Source organism: Urtica dioica, chromosome 8 (genome assembly GCF_054948205.1).
Source record: "Urtica dioica subsp. dioica isolate 48M chromosome 8, U.dioica_male_clone48M_v1_H2, whole genome shotgun sequence".
In the NCBI taxonomy this organism is placed as follows: Eukaryota; Viridiplantae; Streptophyta; class Magnoliopsida; order Rosales; family Urticaceae; genus Urtica; species Urtica dioica.
Genome location: NC_142763.1, coordinates 10,541,143 through 10,562,529, shown reverse-complemented (window position 1 = coordinate 10,562,529; position 21,387 = coordinate 10,541,143). Strand labels below are relative to the sequence as shown.

At 33.0% G+C, this 21,387-nt stretch overlaps 4 protein-coding genes across 4 annotated transcripts; 2 read left to right on the top strand and 2 right to left on the bottom strand.

Annotated features, from left to right (window-relative positions):
• On the top strand, positions 1-2,280 carry LOC149387997 (stellacyanin-like). The gene is made up of 4 exons (XM_089622310.1): positions 1-18; positions 790-804; positions 1,466-1,517; positions 1,901-2,280. The coding sequence occupies exons 1-4, from the start codon at positions 1-3 to the stop codon at positions 2,278-2,280; spliced, it is 465 nt and encodes a 154-aa protein (XP_089478436.1).
• A 1,451-nt stretch (positions 2,281-3,731) lies between these two features.
• Positions 3,732-7,290, bottom strand: LOC149387996 (transcription factor ABORTED MICROSPORES-like). The gene is made up of 8 exons (XM_089622309.1): positions 7,190-7,290; positions 6,903-7,103; positions 6,714-6,792; positions 6,562-6,630; positions 5,950-6,477; positions 4,907-5,182; positions 4,632-4,808; positions 3,732-3,899 (listed from the first exon to the last, which is right to left on the bottom strand). The coding sequence occupies exons 1-8, from the start codon at positions 7,288-7,290 to the stop codon at positions 3,732-3,734; spliced, it is 1,599 nt and encodes a 532-aa protein (XP_089478435.1).
• A 5,329-nt stretch (positions 7,291-12,619) lies between these two features.
• Positions 12,620-14,905, top strand: LOC149387995 (blue copper protein 1a-like). Its single transcript, XM_089622308.1, has 3 exons — positions 12,620-12,637; positions 14,091-14,142; positions 14,526-14,905. Exons 1-3 carry the CDS (start codon positions 12,620-12,622, stop codon positions 14,903-14,905), a joined length of 450 nt encoding a protein of 149 aa, XP_089478434.1.
• Positions 14,906-16,367: 1,462 nt separating this feature from the next.
• LOC149387994 (transcription factor ABORTED MICROSPORES-like) lies at positions 16,368-19,985 on the bottom strand. Its single transcript, XM_089622307.1, has 8 exons — positions 19,885-19,985; positions 19,598-19,798; positions 19,409-19,487; positions 19,257-19,325; positions 18,645-19,172; positions 17,604-17,879; positions 17,329-17,505; positions 16,368-16,535 (listed from the first exon to the last, which is right to left on the bottom strand). The coding sequence occupies exons 1-8, from the start codon at positions 19,983-19,985 to the stop codon at positions 16,368-16,370; spliced, it is 1,599 nt and encodes a 532-aa protein (XP_089478433.1).
• Between the last annotated feature and the right edge of the window lie 1,402 nt (positions 19,986-21,387).

The following is a 21,387-nucleotide window of genomic DNA, read 5'->3' as shown; positions in this document are numbered from 1 at the left end:
ATGGCCTTTGGGGATGAGGTACGGGCTTGAGCCCGAACTTTAAAAAATCTAAAAAAAAAGCTCAAAGCGTAATATTCACTTTCAATCCTTACAATATATTTTGTTTAATCTTAAAAATTATATCATCAATAATAAACTTAAATCAAAGTCTAAAAACATGTTTTATAAATAAAAATTATTCTTACAAAAAAAATAAAAGAAGAAGAATTGTTTTTATGTATAAGTATATATTTTATTTTAAAAAAGAATATTTTATTTTAAAAATGAATATTTTATAGTCTATTCTAAAATGGTTGAGATAGGCTTGACTTTTTTTCAGGGTGTGAGGGCTCAAGCCCATGTAATTCCCTTAAACAAGCTTAATTCGGCCTTATTGTTTTTCAAGCCGGGCCATACCAGCTTAAAATCATTAATAAGAAGGTCGGGCTAGGCAGTCAACGGATGCCCCGACCCAATTGAGGTTATTATAATGGGAAACGATTTTTGGCATAACTCACGAGTGAGAACGATCCACCCCTGAGTTGACACGTGGCCACTAACTGCCACGTGTCAACTCACGAGCGGATCGTTCCCACTCGTGAGTTGTGCCAAATAGCATAACTCTATTATAATTGCTTTCTGCTTCATGCCATTAAGAGCCACATGTATAATGTTAGGAAGTCCCATCATTTTTTTTTTTTGAAATGCTGCAGTGGGGATTGAGCCACATGTATAATGTTAGGAAGTCCCATCATTATCATTTAATTTTGTATCGTTTTTTTCTTTTCATTTTCTTATGTATTGTGACAGGTCAATTTCAAGTGGGTAATTTCTTATATAAAAAGTGCGTTTTGGAAATGACTAATTCTTTTCCACACACGTTATGTATAGTAGAATTTATAACCGAGTCGTAATTTGTAAACAATAAAAATATATAATTTTTACACTTCATCAGAAGAAAAAAAAAATCTTTCAATTAAATGAATAACGAAGAATAAAATAGTGAATGTGCCAAATGTACTATATGAATTTGAAAACAAATTCAAAAGAATTTAAACGAATCTTTACGATAAACTTGCGCAGTTTTATTGAACATTTCAAGAAAGAAACGCTATATTCATATTGCCTTTGAAATTGTCAAAAAAAAAAAAAAACAATGGTAACTTACACTTCATTCACAATATATATATTTTTTTTTAAACAAACAAAAACAAAACAGAAAGTAAAACTAAAATTAAAAAAAAAAAAAAAAAAAAAAAAAAACAAGAACAAAAGTGTGTAACTGGACCAGAATGATCCAACGAATATTAAAATAATATAGGTAGTATCAAATTGTTTTTCACTAGATCTCAATTTCTTTCTTTTTTGGGCGAGACCCAGTTCTTCTTTCTTTCTTTCTTCAATTTTGGTACAAGTACAACACGCAATTTTCTGATCTAAATTATTTGTATATTAATCTTATCATTATTACTAAACAATTTTGCAGGCTTTCATCAAGTTGCAGGAACAAGTCATAGGAAACAATCAACCACAATCAAGTAGTGTACCTTTTATATATAAGCCATCGCTTTTTTCACAATCACTTCAAAATCAAATTAAGGTCTCGCCACAAAACCTCCAAGATATATCAAAAGAAAGTCATGAGAGAAAGAAATCCCCTCAACACCTTAAGTTTCTTATCATTAACCATAGTAATCTACACAACTTTGCTTGTGAAGTGTGTAAGATCTGAAGAGTTTGTTGTTGGCGATGAAGATGAATGGGACAGCCAGGGATATTATCTATCTTGGTCACAAAGCTAGAATTTCACTGTTGGTGATGTTCTAGGTATAATCCTTTTTCACACTTGAAAATCCATTTAGACATAGCAAAATCATGTGTTACAAAGTTTTTTATTTTATTTTTTGGGGTGTGTGTATAGTTTTCAAGTATGTTGAAGGGCAACACAACGTGTTCGAGGTAGGCGAAAGCACGTACAGATCGTGCGACTCGAGCGGGGTAGTTTTGTCGATGCACACGACCGGGAACGACAGAATCGAGTTGACTGAGGCGAGGAAATATTGGTTCATATGCGGCATCGTTAGTCATTGCCTCGGAGGAATGAGGTTCGGGATCGAAGTGGGGCGATCTCGTAATTCCACGGAAGATATTGTACCGAACGGTTCGCCATCTGGCGCACCACCACAGGTTACGGTGGCCCGGAACTCCAGTGATTGCTTGTTGAGCAAAGGCTTGGGAAATTGGGTTTTGTTTGTAACCTTTTTCGCTTTTCTGTTTGCTCAAATTTCACTACCGCTGTAAAGAAAATATAATGGTTTAAAGTGAATTTTTTTTAACTGTCGGTCTATTTTTAACTATTGGTAGCTATATCCGTTGGTGGATAGGGAAAAAAAGAGCAGTACATTGGTTTGTGTTAAATGGCTATCAAGAAGATGTAAAATACTTTTATGACCATAAGAATTTTTTGTAACACACTAGATTGGCTGTAGAATGCTATGGTGATATTTTTATTATTATTTTTTTTTTAAATCAGATGGCGAAATTGAATTATATATGACACGGTAATGCGTGTGATCATGACATATATATATATATATAAATATATGCTATGGTGATATTAAATTTATTATTTTTTTTAAATCAGATGGCGAAATTGAATTATATATGACACGGTAACGCGTGTGATCATGACACACACACATATATATATATATATACACACATCAAATTGTAGTTTAATGAAACTGTTAATCGCCTACATAATTTTTTCATATATAATTTTAAAGATAATAAAATGATAAATTGATTATACTTAAATTAACCTTATGCCCCCACCGATGCCGCTCTCTCTAGATCCGTAACCTTAACTGTCTCATTTGTCATCTGAAAGAGAGTGCAAATTACATAAGCTAACAATAGATCACTTCTCATTCTTATTTGGAAAGTGGAAGGATTGATTAATATGAAGGGATTTTACTATGAAAATAAATTTATTGTGTTGTTTGGTAGAGAGGAGGGAAAACAAAATGAAAGGATTGAAGCTTTCCGTGGCACCCACAAAAAAACTATCTCTCTCAATTTAGAAAGATCGAGAAAGACGGAAACAAAAAAATGAAAGTAAATAATACAAAATAATGGCAATTACATATATATAATTTAATACTATAATTATTATTGCAAAAATAATAGCAATTTAGTAATTTAAGTACACAAAATATCAACCATTCCTCTCTATTTTAGTTTATACCAAACAAACAAATGAATGGATTCTAATCTTTCATCACATTATACCAATCAACTTTTTAAAAATTTATAATTCACAATTTTCTTTTTCTTTCTCTTCCCTCCTTGTTACTCCATCCATTCAATTTTCTATCATCCCTACCAATCAAAAGCCTAGTTTTATATGACTTTTTTTTTTCTCAATGTTATAGTTTCATTTAATTTTCCGTTTACAGTTTCATTTAAAATAAGGCAATATCATCTTAAATTTAAAAATAAGATATTTATCGAATATTTGAAAGTTAGAGGTATATGTGTAATTTCTTCTCAGAAAGAAGGCTAGTAAGTCATTTCGCACCAGTAAAGCCTAAAATGACGTCTTACCAGCATATACATATCAATAACTAATTAAAGAAAATTAAGACCGAAAACAAACTAATAGAATAATGATTGTCAACAGATATTAGTTAAGGTGTACTGAATAATTAGAGAGAAACATCAAGGATGTGAAATTATAAATAAATAAATAATCAGTAGGTTTGTTGGTGATGAAGGTGTTGTTGATAGTCAAGGAGACTTCCATTTCCATTTTCAGGGGGTTTAGACATGTCACACAATCCTCTTGATGGATTCCTTGTGAACTCCAACAAGATATCCCTCAAGTTATCAGCTTGGACTACCATTTTACTATCCTTCTTCTGCCACCCAAGAAACAAGAATAAAAACAAATGAAATTGATTTCATATCCCATTATAATAAGTAAGATATTGATAACTAGTTGTTACATTTTACAAAAAAAAAAAAAAAAAAGCAAATAACCACGTTTTATGATTTCACTGATGATAGGTAAAAATAAGACTATTTTAAAGATTTTGAAGGTTATTTGATTACTTTGCTATCAATAGCAAACTAAGTTACATATCAATCTGGTCACTCGCTTTTTTCTAATAAGTATTATTACTTATTTAATGAAACCATAGTACAGAAGAAGGAGAAAGGAATAAAAAAGAAAAGAAATGATTAAATATTTTTTAGTTGTGTTTGATATAGATGAGAGAAAAATGATAGATCTATGAATTATTTAGAAGTATATTTGCACAAAACAATATTTTTTCTTTTAAAATTGGAAGAATTAAAAATGCTGAGTCCGATAATTTCACAATACCTCCAAAACCTTCACCCTTTTTCTTTTTACCCTCTACCAAATAACTACAAATGTCATATTAATAATAAAAGAGAATCATCTCTCTCTCTCTCTCTCTCTCTCTCTCTCTCTCACACAAAAACTCAAACACAGCTTAAAACAAGATATCTAATTATAAACTACCATGTCTACGTCAAAACTCATAACTTGACAAATTAAAAACCAAAGCAATAATAATAATAATAACTTGTTTCACAAGAAATAAGAGTTAACCAAAGGAACATACCTCGACTTTGAGAACGTTAGACACAAGGTTTCTGAAGGTGGTGACATTGGCATTAGTGACTTCTAGTCCCAAAGAGTTCAGAGCCTCCAATAGCCTCACGAATCTCCCGGGCTTGTGCTCACAAAACACCTTCACATAGAACTCATTCCCATCTATTTGAGCCACTTCAACTTGGGGCTATATATAAATCATATTAAATAAACAAAAAAGTATTTAGTAAACATAATTGAGTATTGCCTTTAGAATTTATATATTTATTTACTACCAAACTCTACCTCCATTTGTGGCGCCTTGTCATTCGCAGTGGTATCAGAGTCGAGGTTTTGTTTCGATGCGGTTATCTCATTGTTACCCGATGCTTCAAAGGAATAAATGTTAGGGGACTCGGAATCGGCCCCAAAATTCAAAATCTCAGACTTGGGATTGTTTCTTTTTCCGTTTGCTCCGTCGATCACGGAAAGTTCCTCGAGCTCATCTTGAAGCTCTTTTTCTTGTCTTTTCAAGTCCTTCACGTACTCTATTGCGTCACGAAGAATCGAAGCCCTATCCAACTATTCGTCAACAAAAAAAAAAATATAAACAATGTGTACGGATGATCCAAGTTTAAATAACAATTAAGATTCTTTAAGTTACGAAATATGAGCACATCTATGTGGTATCAAATGGGACGACCGGATCGTTTTAAATGGTTTGGATAAATTGAGACCACCCCAATAAGAAAACAAAATTATGGAGCAATAAATCCATTTTGACCGTTTGTTCTAGCTTTAACCGTTTAAGACACGATAATTTTTATTTTAATAGTTTAACTAAAAAACATCTAAATTAAATAAATTATCATTAGTTGTGATGAAAAAAAAAAACATGCTGAAAATTAATATATTTAACTCAAACTCGATATATTCAGCACCAAATATTAAGTTCAAATGCACTAAAGTTAAACAAAAAATTATTGACAAAATGAAGTCTCGGAAAAAGTCCGCAATCCGACCTATACATCAGTTTCAATATAGCAATATGAACTGGACTGTTTATTAAGAACGAATTTAAGATTAAAAAAAAAAGGGGGGACTAGATTAGTAACAATCATTTTGGTCTGATTTATGATTTTCAGATTATTTTTTCAAAGCCCTCAACAACGAATAAATAAAAATCGAGCTATTTTTTTTAACATTTAGTGAAAATAGTCATAAAACAAGTAAATTTCTAAATCCGAGTTTTATAAAATATTTAGGAGTAATTATTTTCTATGTTAATGGCAAGTACATATATAGTGAAAATAGTGATAAAAACAATGAGATGAAGTTGGTTTAATTACCTTGGAAATATTCGGAACTAAAGACCTAAGAGTGTAGAGCCTCTCGTTGAGCTTCTTTCTGCGCTTCCTTTCAGCGACAAGGTTTTTGCTCTGCGGCCCTTTCCCCGACGACGACTTTCTGCTTCCGTGCTGCTTATTCCCTTCGTTGTCTTCCTCGTCGCTGCAATCCGACATCGAGTTCGACCGTTCTTGCCCTCTCTTCGCTCCCTTGTCCTCCGCCTCCAAAAACGACGCCTCGTTTCTCGCCCCGAACTGCACTGGGATGTCGTACGGCGACAGGTTCAGCCCCTCGAACGCCGTCGCCGGCGACACCGGTGGCTTCTCTGCTGTCGCTGTCTCTGTTGTGGGGTCCACTATTTTGTCCGACTCGTCGTTCATGACGAACGCTCTCGACGATTGGATTATTTGATCGTTCATGTCGATGATGAAGCTTGCCGTCGTTGCGTCGTTTTGATGATGATCGAGTAGTGGCGGTGATATGTTGCATTGCGACGTTACGAAATCAATCACGTTTGGGTCTTCTGGTATCTGTGAAATAAAATAAATATGTATTAATTAGTTTGAAACATGTAATTCATATTCACGAATGTGTGTGACTGACTGTGAACATACTTGCTTGTTAACGAAAAGCTCAACCAACCCTCCTGCCATTGGAATCAAAACCCTGGTCCCACTACATTCCTGCAATATTACTATTAAGTTAGTAAATTCCTTTATCTACAATAAATATCGTTATAATTAATTATTTACTAGATAGAAGTAACCTCAAGAAAATGGGAGCCTGTGACACTAGAAGAGTTTAGCCAACTGGGCTGGTTTGATATCAACGTCTGTGCATAAATTCTGTTCATTTGGAGAGGAAAAAAGAAAAAGTCAAGTTATGATACAAAATCATTATCTGCATGCTAATAATGGTACTTAATAAGTGAAATGAATTTATAGTAAATACATACCCAGAGTCCAAAGGCATGGAAGTTGGCAATTGGAAAAGAAGGTCACAAGAGTTGGTTCTTGGGTGTTGAAACATGGTGTCTCTGCATGGAATGAGTGGCGAAACTGGGAAAAGAAGTTCTTCATCTCCACAATTATTGTTATTATTCGCTTCTTGTGAGGTTTCAGCCCCACCACAACAACAATTCATCCACTCAACAAATCTGTAACAATAAGACGCCATCAATAATGTCACAAATATAACATTTTAATCATATATATTTCTCTACTTGATTGATTTATATATAACCTTTGGTCTTCACTTAATTTCCATAGGACACAAAAGTCCCACCCTTTTGATCCCACGAGAGGTCTAAGACTTTCCATCATGTTTTGCATAAGCATGTACATATCACCTGCAATAAATAAATCAATGAGAATATTATCTACCACTAGCTAACCCTAATTATATACGCATTTTTTTTTTTTTTTGGTAATGAAAAACTTTGCTACCTCTTTTGGTTGAAGGAAGCAAGTAATAAAAGCATAGGCAGGTTGGAATAACAAGCAGAATATATAGGCAGCAGAAAATACAAAGGAAGACCTCCATATATATATATGTAAATGAGTATATATATGCGTATGTATATACATATATATATATATGTGTATGTATGTATATATAATATATATATATATGTGCCTACGGTGTGTGTTTGTGTGTACATACAAGAATGATAAATCTTCGAATCACTCTATGTATTGTAGACCCCACTTTCAAAACCAAAAGTACATAGCGAAAATCAGAAAATAGAGAAACAAACAAATTAAAAAGAAATCATAATATACATTAACCTCTTAAATTGCCATATGATATTGGTAGGTGAACTATAAGCATGGCATGAAAGACTGATTTTATTAACGAATTAAATATAAATAACACCCTCTATCCTTTGTCAATTAAGTATTCAAGGGTATACAAATTATCATTTAAAAAATAATTAAAATCAGAAAGTGATAGCAGGACCATATTGCATGACCTAAAAGTGTGGCGTTATACTTTAACAACCTTTAAGTTTTTCACTCGCTTGGGGATTAATTTTATATATTTCATGTCTCAACTACTCTCGAACTCTTGAACCCGAAACGGAAAAAAAAAAAAAAAAAAAAAAAACCGCGTAAGAAAAGTTCACAGAAGGAAACATATATATTATATTCAAGGCTTGAAATTTATAACTTTAACCCCGACTATATATAGACGAATTGGTATTAAGTTTTTCCAACTACTTTATATATGTCGCATGTCACGTTTTTCCTAAATCTAACTCTTTGATTTTATGCTTATGAACAAGTCTGAAATGGTGCTACGTTATTCATCCTAAATTGAAAAAATTTCCCCCTTTTGAGAATAAATTTCCTTTTATGTAACAAAACTTTATTCTCCTCCTTTTACTTTTTCTGTTAGAGAGTATACTTGAGAGACGAGAAGATAAGAGAGAGAAATAAATATATACATAAGAAAATAAAAAAAAAATATTTTTAGTTGGTAATGATGAGAGGGTGATATCTGCATGACCCAACTTATTGCCTACAAAACCCTAACTACCTTTGCTTTCGCTGAAGTTTTTTAATGTACATTTTGGCTTAATATTTTGTTTCATTTTCCAACTACTCTCTCAAGCTTTGTTTCGCATTTGGGAAACAATATACACATTAAAGTCTCTTCTTTTAGTTAGGTATAGTATAGTCTGTTATTAGTCTAGTTAATTAATTGACGATACACTTTCTTTGGAAAAAAAAAAAAAAAAAAAAAAAACTATATCTGTTCCAAAGCACTATTTTTAGTATAATCAAATATTAAACAACAATCTTGCAACATATGTGTACATTCCTTATACATCTATATGTTATACATGGATCCGTATTGTTAGTGATTTTTCTGCACGTGAAAAGGCAAACGCTGATTTAATAATTATCATACGTGCAAATAACCTTGCTAGCTAACCAACATATAACAAAATTAATTTTTTTAGAACAATAAGTCATAAACGATGATATTGTCTAATGGTACTACTACATATATATAATACCGTTATTTATTTTTTCTGTAGTCAAAATTATAAATTGACCTCTTTTTAAACGTGATGATTGTTCTTTTTTTATTTTTATTTTTTATGTGAAAAATCCCCTATTACTTTTTTTTTTTTTTTTTGAAACAGACCACCCCCAGGAACTCTTAGCTCATTCGTAAGAAGAGCTGGGGGGGGAATTCATTCAACAAGATCAAACGTCAAAGCGTTCCGCACAGGGGGCGGAACCTCCCCTGACTCACAAAACCCAAAAACTTCAGAATTCACAACCCATTTACAAAGGCTATGCAACTCCATTTAATGTCCTACTACACCACAAGAACTTAACATCAACAAACTCTTTTGCTAATTCTAAAGTTGAATTAAACAAAGGAATAACAGACTAAAAAGGGCTGTCTTTCGATCCCGCCAAGCTGTCCATGACGATTTTGTTATCACCCTCTATCTCCAAACGCCTGATGTTTCGGAATCTAGCCAAGAGCAAGGCCATCTGGACAGCCTTGAGTTCAGCTTCTGCAACAGAGTCCGCTTCGATACGGACTCTTTTAAGTGTGGGCCTTAAACTCTTTTTCCATTAAGAAAAACACTTTTAAGCTTAAAAAAGTTTGATGACATAAAAATTCTTGAAATACCCACTTTCCATAAATACCGATTTTTCAATATTAATTTCTCTAAAAAGAAATCCGGAAATAAACAAAATAAAACCGTAAATATGGCTATAACCTAAGAAAGAGTATTTAGTTATGACAATGAATATAGACTTTGAATCTTTTATAAACCTTTAAAAATTCAAATATTTTATTTCAGAACACAAAATCTTTTATTTAAAAAAACAAGAGTTCTTTAAAAAGAGGATTCACAACAAATCAGAACAAATTTATTTGATATCCTTATAAAGTAGGATTTTCAATCATAAAACAAATCCAATAAATTTTTTTAATTTATAACTGATCAAAGTAAATAAAATATTCCCATATAGAATATTATGAACATAGTCCATATTTCATCGAACCAATGAATCTAACTTTATTTTGATAATTACGAACATGTTCTTGAATAATTTTAGCTTTGAATGATCAAACATATCTCTTATATTTTGATAAAGGTTGTAAATCGAAAATCATGATTCTTGAGTCAAATGGTAAATTGGGAGAATCTAACTCTAGCTCTAATACCAATTGATGGAAAAACACGTTGATATTAAATACAAACAATCGCTCTAATACCAACTGTTGGTGAAGTACAAGTTATGGTATTAGATACAAACAATCGCTCCAATACCGATTGTTGGGTAAATTACTTCCACTAGGAGTTAATTACGGTTCTCATACGATCGTTTCAATACTTCTTATTGGGTACCAATATCTTAACCCTACAATATGTTTAGAATTGCGGAATAGAAGAAAATGCGAACGATCGCTAATCTTTAGTGTAAACAATAATTATCAGGATACTTAAAATCATTCAACAACAACAGATCTAATATAAGGCAACCAGAATAAAAACAATACCATAAGAGGAGTTCAGTTACATATATTTATGCTTATACATTTCTCGATATATATGAGCCCTAAGTATCGTTACTTCTCCAACAAAAGATTTTTTTTTATATGTACTTACTACGAAAATGCGCGTAGTCAATTGGTTACGGAATCAACTCTTAGATGAGTGAACATTGACCTTCTTTCAAGAATGCTGGATTCGTATTTGTGAATCATTTTCCGCTCGGATCATATTTGAATTCCCGAGACATACGTATTTAGGCATCTACAAGTAGGCATTACCGAATGAGTCAAAGAACTCAGTAATACAACCTAGAAGTCCGTGATCACTTCAGAATTTAGACCAGATCTCACTATGATCATTATAGCGACCTTGATTAGTGTGTCGTAACGGTGCTTAAATGATACACATATCAAATGTGTACAATGCTTTCCCCAAGTGATCAACATTTCACTTGTGTTCCACATATGTGATTTTAGATCCAGTTACGTGATTAATATATTCTAAAGTGATTTTATTTATTAAACTATCTATAGTATATTTTATTTGTTCTATTTATAAAATAATCATCTCACACTAATTTGAATAAGATAAAAGTAAATCAGGAAATTGCATATTCTATGGTAAGCTGGAAAGCTATAAATAAGGGGTTGGGTAGTGCAAAAATCGCCCAACTAAGCCTTATTCCACACTACAAATTCAGCAACCCCTCTCCCTTTGGTTTGGATGTTTTTTTTCTCTCTCCCAAAGTTGGAAAATTCGTACATACCACTTCCCAAAGAAAGAAATAATTATTCTGACACCTCGCTGGAATAATAAGTGAGAAAAGAGTTGACCCACACCTTGGTCTCTGTTCTTCCGGAGATTACATATCTTAAAAGACTCTAGTTTCGATCAATAAACGAGCAATTGATGAACCGAAATATCCAAAGAGACATGAGTCGCCGAGGAGTCCGAAATCTTGGAGATTCAAAGACCCAAAGAGCAAGGAGCCGCAGAAGAATTCCAAAAGCAAGGAGATCCAAAGCTAGGAGCGTGGAAGATCTATAACTGAGCCGAAATGTATGTATAATTAAATGGTCTTATGGTTTATCTTGATTACGCTTGTCTAAATATTTGATATGTTGTTGAATAATTTTGAGTATCCTAGTAATTATTGTTTACGTTGAATATTAGCGATTGTCCGCATCTTCTTCTATTCAACACTAGTAACCATATTCCAAAGGTTAAGAGATTGATTACCCTATAAGAAATACTGAAACGATTGTTCGTGTTCAATACATGGGAATGGTAATTAACGTCAGGGAAGTAATTTACCCATCAAATGGCATCAGAGCGATCGTTCGTGTCCGATACCAAACCTATATTCCCATCAATCGGTATCAGAACAATTTTTCGTGTTTAATACCAATTTGTAACTTCCCAACAATTGGTATCAGAGTTATTGTTCATGTTTGATACCAACTTGTGACTTCTCAACAATCGGTATTGGACCGATTGTTTGTGTTTGATACCAACATGTGACTTCCCAATAATAAGGCCCAACTTGGGACTAAGACTATGGTTCTTGGGGATGAGGTTCGGGTTTGAGTCCGAGCTTTAAAAAATTTATTCAATAAAAACTCAGGCATGGGGATGAGCATGGCCCGTACTCTTTCTCAAGCCAAGTGGAGGCCCAGATTGAAGCATGGCCCATGCTCTTTTATGGGGGGTTGGGATCGAGGAGTAACATAAGGCCCAACTTGGGACTAAGACTATGGTTCTTGGTGATGATGTTCGGGCTTGAGTCCGAGCTTTAAAAATTTGTATAAAAAGCTCAAGCCTATGGATGAGCATGGCCCGTGCTCTTTCTTAAGCCAAGTGGAGGCTTAGACTCAAGCATGGCCCGTGCTCTTTTATAGGCGGTTGAGCCCGATGAGTGACATAAGACCTAACTTGGGACTAAGACTATGGTTCTTGGGGATGATGTTCGGGCTTGAGTCCGATCTTGAAAAAATTTATATAAAAAAAAAGCTCAAGCATGAGGATGAACATGGCTCGTGCTCTTTCTCAAGGCAAGTGGAGGCCAAGACTCAAGCATGGCCCATACTCTTTTATGGGCGGTTGATCCCGAAGAGTGATATAAAACCTAACTTTGGACTACGACTATGGCCTTTGGGGATGAGGTACGGGCTTGAGCCCGAACTTTAAAAAATCTAAAAAAAAAGCTCAAAGCGTAATATTCACTTTCAATCCTTACAATATATTTTGTTTAATCTTAAAAATTATATCATCAATAATAAACTTAAATCAAAGTCTAAAAACATGTTTTATAAATAAAAATTATTCTTACAAAAAAAATAAAAGAAGAAGAATTGTTTTTATGTATAAGTATATATTTTATTTTAAAAAAGAATATTTTATTTTAAAAATGAATATTTTATAGTCTATTCTAAAATGGTTGAGATAGGCTTGACTTTTTTTCAGGGTGTGAGGGCTCAAGCCCATGTAATTCCCTTAAACAAGCTTAATTCGGCCTTATTGTTTTTCAAGCCGGGCCATACCAGCTTAAAATCATTAATAAGAAGGTCGGGCTAGGCAGTCAACGGATGCCCCGACCCAATTGAGGTTATTATAATGGGAAACGATTTTTGGCATAACTCACGAGTGAGAACGATCCACCCCTGAGTTGACACGTGGCCACTAACTGCCACGTGTCAACTCACGAGCGGATCGTTCCCACTCGTGAGTTGTGCCAAATAGCATAACTCTATTATAATTGCTTTCTGCTTCATGCCATTAAGAGCCACATGTATAATGTTAGGAAGTCCCATCATTTTTTTTTTGAAATGCTGCAGTGGGGATTGAGCCACATGTATAATGTTAGGAAGTCCCATCATTATCATTTAATTTTGTATCGTTTTTTTCTTTTCATTTTCTTATGTATTGTGACGGGTCAATTTCAAGTGGGTAATTTCTTATATAAAAAGTGCGTTTTGGAAATGACTAATTCTTTTCCACACACGTTATGTATAGTAGAATTTATAACCGAGTCGTAATTTGTAAACAATAAAGATATATAATTTTTACACTTCATCAGAAGAAAAAAAAAATCTTTCAATTAAATGAATAACGAAGAATAAAATAGTGAATGTGCCAAATGTACTATATGAATTTGAAAACAAATTCAAAAGAATTTAAACGAATCTTTACGATAAACTTGCGCAGTTTTATTGAACATTTCAAGAAAGAAACGCTATATTCATATTGCCTTTGAAATTGTCAAAAAAAAAAAAAAAAAAAACAATGGTAACTTACACTTCATTCACAATATATATATTTTTTTTTAAACAAACAAAAACAAAACAGAAAGTAAAACTAAAATTAAAAAAAAAAAAAAAAAAAAAAAAAAAAAACAAGAACAAAAGTGTGTAACTGGACCAGAATGATCCAACGAATATTAAAATAATATAGGTAGTATCAAATTGTTTTTCACTAGATCTCAATTTCTTTCTTTTTTGGGCGAGACCCAGTTCTTCTTTCTTTCTTTCTTCAATTTTGGTACAAGTACAACACGCAATTTTCTGATCTAAATTATTTGTATATTAATCTTATCATTATTACTAAACAATTTTGCAGGCTTTCATCAAGTTGCAGGAACAAGTCATAGGAAACAATCAACCACAATCAAGTAGTGTACCTTTTATATATAAGCCATCGCTTTTTTCACAATCACTTCAAAATCAAATTAAGGTCTCGCCACAAAACCTCCAAGATATATCAAAAGAAAGTCATGAGAGAAAGAAATCCCCTCAACACCTTAAGTTTCTTATCATTAACCATAGTAATCTACACAACTTTGCTTGTGAAGTGTGTAAGATCTGAAGAGTTTGTTGTTGGCGATGAAGATGAATGGGACAGCCAGGGATATTATCTATCTTGGTCACAAAGCTAGAATTTCACTGTTGGTGATGTTCTAGGTATAATCCTTTTTCACACTTGAAAATCCATTTAGACATAGCAAAATCATGTGTTACAAAGTTTTTTATTTTATTTTTTGGGGTGTGTGTATAGTTTTCAAGTATGTTGAAGGGCAACACAACGTGTTCGAGGTAGGCGAAAGCACGTACAGATCGTGCGACTCGAGCGGGGTAGTTTTGTCGATGCACACGACCGGGAACGACAGAATCGAGTTGACTGAGGCGAGGAAATATTGGTTCATATGCGGCATCGTTAGTCATTGCCTCGGAGGAATGAGGTTCGGGATCGAAGTGGGGCGATCTCGTAATTCCACGGAAGATATTGTACCGAACGGTTCGCCATCTGGCGCACCACCACAGGTTACGGTGGCCCGGAACTCCAGTGATTGCTTGTTGAGCAAAGGCTTGGGAAATTGGGTTTTGTTTGTAACCTTTTTCGCTTTTCTGTTTGCTCAAATTTCACTACCGCTGTAAAGAAAATATAATGGTTTAAAGTGAATTTTTTTTAACTGTCGGTCTATTTTTAACTATTGGTAGCTATATCCGTTGGTGGATAGGGAAAAAAAGAGCAGTACATTGGTTTGTGTTAAATGGCTATCAAGAAGATGTAAAATACTTTTATGACCATAAGAATTTTTTGTAACACACTAGATTGGCTGTAGAATGCTATGGTGATATTTTTATTATTATTTTTTTTTTAAATCAGATGGCGAAATTGAATTATATATGACACGGTAATGCGTGTGATCATGACATATATATATATATATATATAAATATATGCTATGGTGATATTAAATTTATTATTTTTTTTAAATCAGATGGCGAAATTGAATTATATATGACACGGTAACGCGTGTGATCATGACACACACACATATATATATATATATATACACATCAAATTGTAGTTTAATGAAACTGTTAATCGCCTACATAATTTTTTCATATATAATTTTAAAGATAATAAAATGATAAATTGATTATACTTAAATTAACCTTATGCCCCCACCGATGCCGCTCTCTCTAGATCCGTAACCTTAACTGTCTCATTTGTCATCTGAAAGAGAGTGCAAATTACATAAGCTAACAATAGATCACTTCTCATTCTTATTTGGAAAGTGGAAGGATTGATTAATATGAAGGGATTTTACTATGAAAATAAATTTATTGTGTTGTTTGGTAGAGAGGAGGGAAAACAAAATGAAAGGATTGAGCATGGTTAGCTTTCCGTGGCACCCACAAAAAAACTATCTCTCTCAATTTAGAAAGATCGAGAAAGACGGAAACAAAAAAATGAAAGTAAATAATACAAAATAATGGCAATTACATATATATAATTTAATACTATAATTATTATTGCAAAAATAATAGCAATTTAGTAATTTAAGTACACAAAATATCAACCATTCCTCTCTATTTTAGTTTATACCAAACAAACAAATGAATGGATTCTAATCTTTCATCACATTATACCAATCAACTTTTTAAAAATTTATAATTCACAATTTTCTTTTTCTTTCTCTTCCCTCCTTGTTACTCCATCCATTCAATTTTCTATCATCCCTACCAATCAAAAGCCTAGTTTTATATGACTTTTTTTTTTCTCAATGTTATAGTTTCATTTAATTTTCCGTTTACATTTCATTTAAAATAAGGCAATATCATCTTAAATTTAAAAATAAGATATTTATCGAATATTTGAAAGTTAGAGGTATATGTGTAATTTCTTCTCAGAAAGAAGGCTAGTAAGTCATTTCGCACCAGTAAAGCCTAAAATGACGTCTTACCAGCATATACATATCAATAACTAATTAAAGAAAATTAAGACCGAAAACAAACTAATAGAATAATGATTGTCAACAGATATTAGTTAAGGTGTACTGAATAATTAGAGAGAAACATCAATGATGTGAAATTATAAATAAATAAATAATCAGTAGGTTTGTTGGTGATGAAGGTGTTGTTGATAGTCAAGGAGACTTCCATTTCCATTTTCAGGGGGTTTAGACATGTCACACAATCCTCTTGATGGATTCCTTGTGAACTCCAACAAGATATCCCTCAAGTTATCAGCTTGGACTACCATTTTACTATCCTTCTTCTGCCACCCAAGAAACAAGAATAAAAACAAATGAAATTGATTTCATATCCCATTATAATAAGTAAGATATTGATAACTAGTTGTTACATTTTACAAAAAAAAAAAAAAAAAGCAAATAACCACGTTTTATGATTTCACTGATGATAGGTAAAAATAAGACTATTTTAAAGATTTTGAAGGTTATTTGATTACTTTGCTATCAATAGCAAACTAAGTTACATATCAATCTGGTCACTCGCTTTTTTCTAATAAGTATTATTACTTATTTAATGAAACCATAGTACAGAAGTTAAGTCATTATGACCACTAAAATGTTACGTGAATGGATGGCTTCTTGTAAAAGAAAGAGAAAGGAATAAAAAAGAAAAGAAATGATTAAATATTTTTTAGTTGTGTTTGATATAGATGAGAGAAAAATGATAGATCTATGAATTATTTAGAAGTATATTTGCACAAAACAATATTTTTTCTTTTAAAATTGGAAGAATTAAAAATGCTGAGTCCGATAATTTCACAATACCTCCAAAACCTTCACCCTTTTTCTTTTTACCCTCTACCAAATAACTACAAATGTCATATTAATAATAAAAGAGAATCATCTCTCTCTCTCTCTCTCTCTCTCTCTCTCTCTCTCTCTCTCACACAAAAACTCAAACACGGCTTAAAACAAGATATCTAATTATAAACTACCATGTCTACGTCAAAACTCATAACTTGACAAATTAAAAACCAAAGCAATAATAATAATAATAACTTGTTTCACAAGAAATAAGAGTTAACCAAAGGAACATACCTCGACTTTGAGAACGTTAGACACAAGGTTTCTGAAGGTGGTGACATTGGCATTAGTGACTTCTAGTCCCAAAGAGTTCAGAGCCTCCAATAGCCTCACGAATCTCCCGGGCTTGTGCTCACAAAACACCTTCACATAGAACTCATTCCCATCTATTTGAGCCACTTCAACTTGGGGCTATATATAAATCATATTAAATAAACAAAAAAGTATTTAGTAAACATAATTGAGTATTGCCTTTAGAATTTATATATTTATTTACTACCAAACTCTACCTCCATTTGTGGCGCCTTGTCATTCGCAGTGGTATCAGAGTCGAGGTTTTGTTTCGATGCGGTTATCTCATTGTTACCCGATGCTTCAAAGGAATAAATGTTAGGGGACTCGGAATCGGCCCCAAAATTCAAAATCTCAGACTTGGGATTGTTTCTTTTTCCGTTTGCTCCGTCGATCACGGAAAGTTCCTCGAGCTCATCTTGAAGCTCTTTTTCTTGTCTTTTCAAGTCCTTCACGTACTCTATTGCGTCACGAAGAATCGAAGCCCTATCCAACTATTCGTCAACAAAAAAAAAATATAAACAATGTGTACGGATGATCCAAGTTTAAATAACAATTAAGATTCTTTAAGTTACGAAATATGAGCACATCTATGTGGTATCAAATGGGACGACCGGATCGTTTTAAATGGTTTGGATAAATTGAGACCACCCCAATAAGAAAACAAAATTATGGAGCAATAAATCCATTTTGACCGTTTGTTCTAGCTTTAACCGTTTAAGACACGATAATTTTTATTTTAATAGTTTAACTAAAAAACATCTAAATTAAATAAATTATCATTAGTTGTGATGAAAAAAAAAACATGCTGAAAATTAATATATTTAACTCAAACTCGATATATTCAGCACCAAATATTAAGTTCAAATGCACTAAAGTTAAACAAAAAATTATTGACAAAATGAAGTCTCGGAACAAGTCCGCAATCCGACCTATACATCAGTTTCAATATAGCAATATGAACTGGACTGTTTATTAAGAACGAATTTAAGATTAAAAAAAAAAGGGGGGACTAGATTAGTAACAATCATTTTGGTCTGATTTATGATTTTCAGATTATTTTTTCAAAGCCCTCAACAACGAATAAATAAAAATCGAGCTATTTTTTTTAACATTTAGTGAAAATAGTCATAAAACAAGTAAATTTCTAAATCCGAGTTTTATAAAATATTTAGGAGTAATTATTTTCTATGTTAATGGCAAGTACATATATAGTGAAAATAGTGATAAAAACAATGAGATGAAGTTGGTTTAATTACCTTGGAAATATTCGGAACTAAAGACCTAAGAGTGTAGAGCCTCTCGTTGAGCTTCTTTCTGCGCTTCCTTTCAGCGACAAGGTTTTTGCTCTGCGGCCCTTTCCCCGACGACGACTTTCTGCTTCCGTGCTGCTTATTCCCTTCGTTGTCTTCCTCGTCGCTGCAATCCGACATCGAGTTCGACCGTTCTTGCCCTCTCTTCGCTCCCTTGTCCTCCGCCTCCAAAAACGACGCCTCGTTTCTCGCCCCGAACTGCACTGGGATGTCGTACGGCGACAGGTTCAGCCCCTCGAACGCCGTCGCCGGCGACACCGGTGGCTTCTCTGCTGTCGCTGTCTCTGTTGTGGGGTCCACTATTTTGTCCGACTCGTCGTTCATGACGAACGCTCTCGACGATTGGATTATTTGATCGTTCATGTCGATGATGAAGCTTGCCGTCGTTGCGTCGTTTTGATGATGATCGAGTAGTGGCGGTGATATGTTGCATTGCGACGTTACGAAATCAATCACGTTTGGGTCTTCTGGTATCTGTGAAATAAAATAAATATGTATTAATTAGTTTGAAACATGTAATTCATATTCACGAATGTGTGTGACTGACTGTGAACATACTTGCTTGTTAACGAAAAGCTCAACCAACCCTCCTGCCATTGGAATCAAAACCCTGGTCCCACTACATTCCTGCAATATTACTATTAAGTTAGTAAATTCCTTTATCTACAATAAATATCGTTATAATTAATTATTTACTAGATAGAAGTAACCTCAAGAAAATGGGAGCCTGTGACACTAGAAGAGTTTAGCCAACTGGGCTGGTTTGATATCAACGTCTGTGCATAAATTCTGTTCATTTGGAGAGGAAAAAAGAAAAAGTCAAGTTATGATACAAAATCATTATCTGCATGCTAATAATGGTACTTAATAAGTGAAATGAATTTATAGTAAATACATACCCAGAGTCCAAAGGCATGGAAGTTGGCAATTGGAAAAGAAGGTCACAAGAGTTGGTTCTTGGGTGTTGAAACATGGTGTCTCTGCATGGAATGAGTGGCGAAACTGGGAAAAGAAGTTCTTCATCTCCACAATTATTGTTATTATTCGCTTCTTGTGAGGTTTCAGCCCCACCACAACAACAATTCATCCACTCAACAAATCTGTAACAATAAGACGCCATCAATAATGTCACAAATATAACATTTTAATCATATATATTTCTCTACTTGATTGATTTATATATAACCTTTGGTCTTCACTTAATTTCCATAGGACACAAAAGTCCCACCCTTTTGATCCCACGAGAGGTCTAAGACTTTCCATCATGTTTTGCATAAGCATGTACATATCACCTGCAATAAATAAATCAATGAGAATATTATCTACCACTAGCTAACCCTAATTATATACGCATTTTTTTTTTTTTTTGGTAATGAAAAACTTTGCTACCTCTTTTGGTTGAAGGAAGCAAGTAATAAAAGCATAGGCAGGTTGGAATAACAAGCAGAATATATAGGCAGCAGAAAATACAAAGGAAGACCTCCATATATATATATGTAAATGAGTATATATATGCGTATGTATATACATATATATATATGTGTATGTATGTATATATAATATATATATATGTGCCTACGGTGTGTGTTTGTGTGTACATACAAGAATGATAAATCTTCGAATCACTCTATGTATTGTAGACCCCACTTTCAAAACCAAAAGTACATAGCGAAAATCAGAAAATAGAGAAACAAACAAATTAAAAAGAAATCATAATATACATTAACCTCTTAAATTGCCATATGATATTGGTAGGTGAACTATAAGCATGGCATGAAAGACTGATTTTATTAACGAATTAAATATAAATAACACCCTCTATCCTTTGTCAATTAAGTATTCAAGGGTATACAAATTATCATTTAAAAAATAATTAAAATCAGAAAGTGATAGCAGGACCATATTGCATGACCTAAAAGTGTGGCGTTATACTTTAACAACCTTTAAGTTTTTCACTCGCTTGGGGATTAATTTTATATATTTCATGTCTCAACTACTCTCGAACTCTTGAACCCGAAACGGAAAAAAAAAAAAAAAAAAAAAAAACCGCGTAAGAAAAGTTCACAGAAGGAAACATATATATTATATTCAAGGCTTGAAATTTATAACTTTAACCCCGACTATATATAGACGAATTGGTATTAAGTTTTTCCAACTACTTTATATATGTCGCATGTCACGTTTTTCCTAAATCTAACTCTTTGATTTTATGCTTATGAACAAGTCTGAAATGGTGCTACGTTATTCATCCTAAATTGAAAAAATTTCCCCCTTTTGAGAATAAATTTCCTTTTATGTAACAAAACTTTATTCTCCTCCTTTTACTTTTTCTGTTAGAGAGTATACTTGAGAGACGAGAAGATAAGAGAGAGAAATAAATATATACATAAGAAAATAAAAAAAAAATATTTTTAGTTGGTAATGATGAGAGGGTGATATCTGCATGACCCAACTTATTGCCTACAAAACCCTAACTACCTTTGCTTTCGCTGAAGTTTTTTAATGTACATTTTGGCTTAATATTTTGTTTCATTTTCCAACTACTCTCTCAAGCTTTGTTTCGCATTTGGGAAACAATATACACATTAAAGTCTCTTCTTTTAGTTAGGTATAGTATAGTCTGTTATTAGTCTAGTTAATTAATTGACGATACACTTTCTTTGGAAAAAAAAAAAACTATATCTGTTCC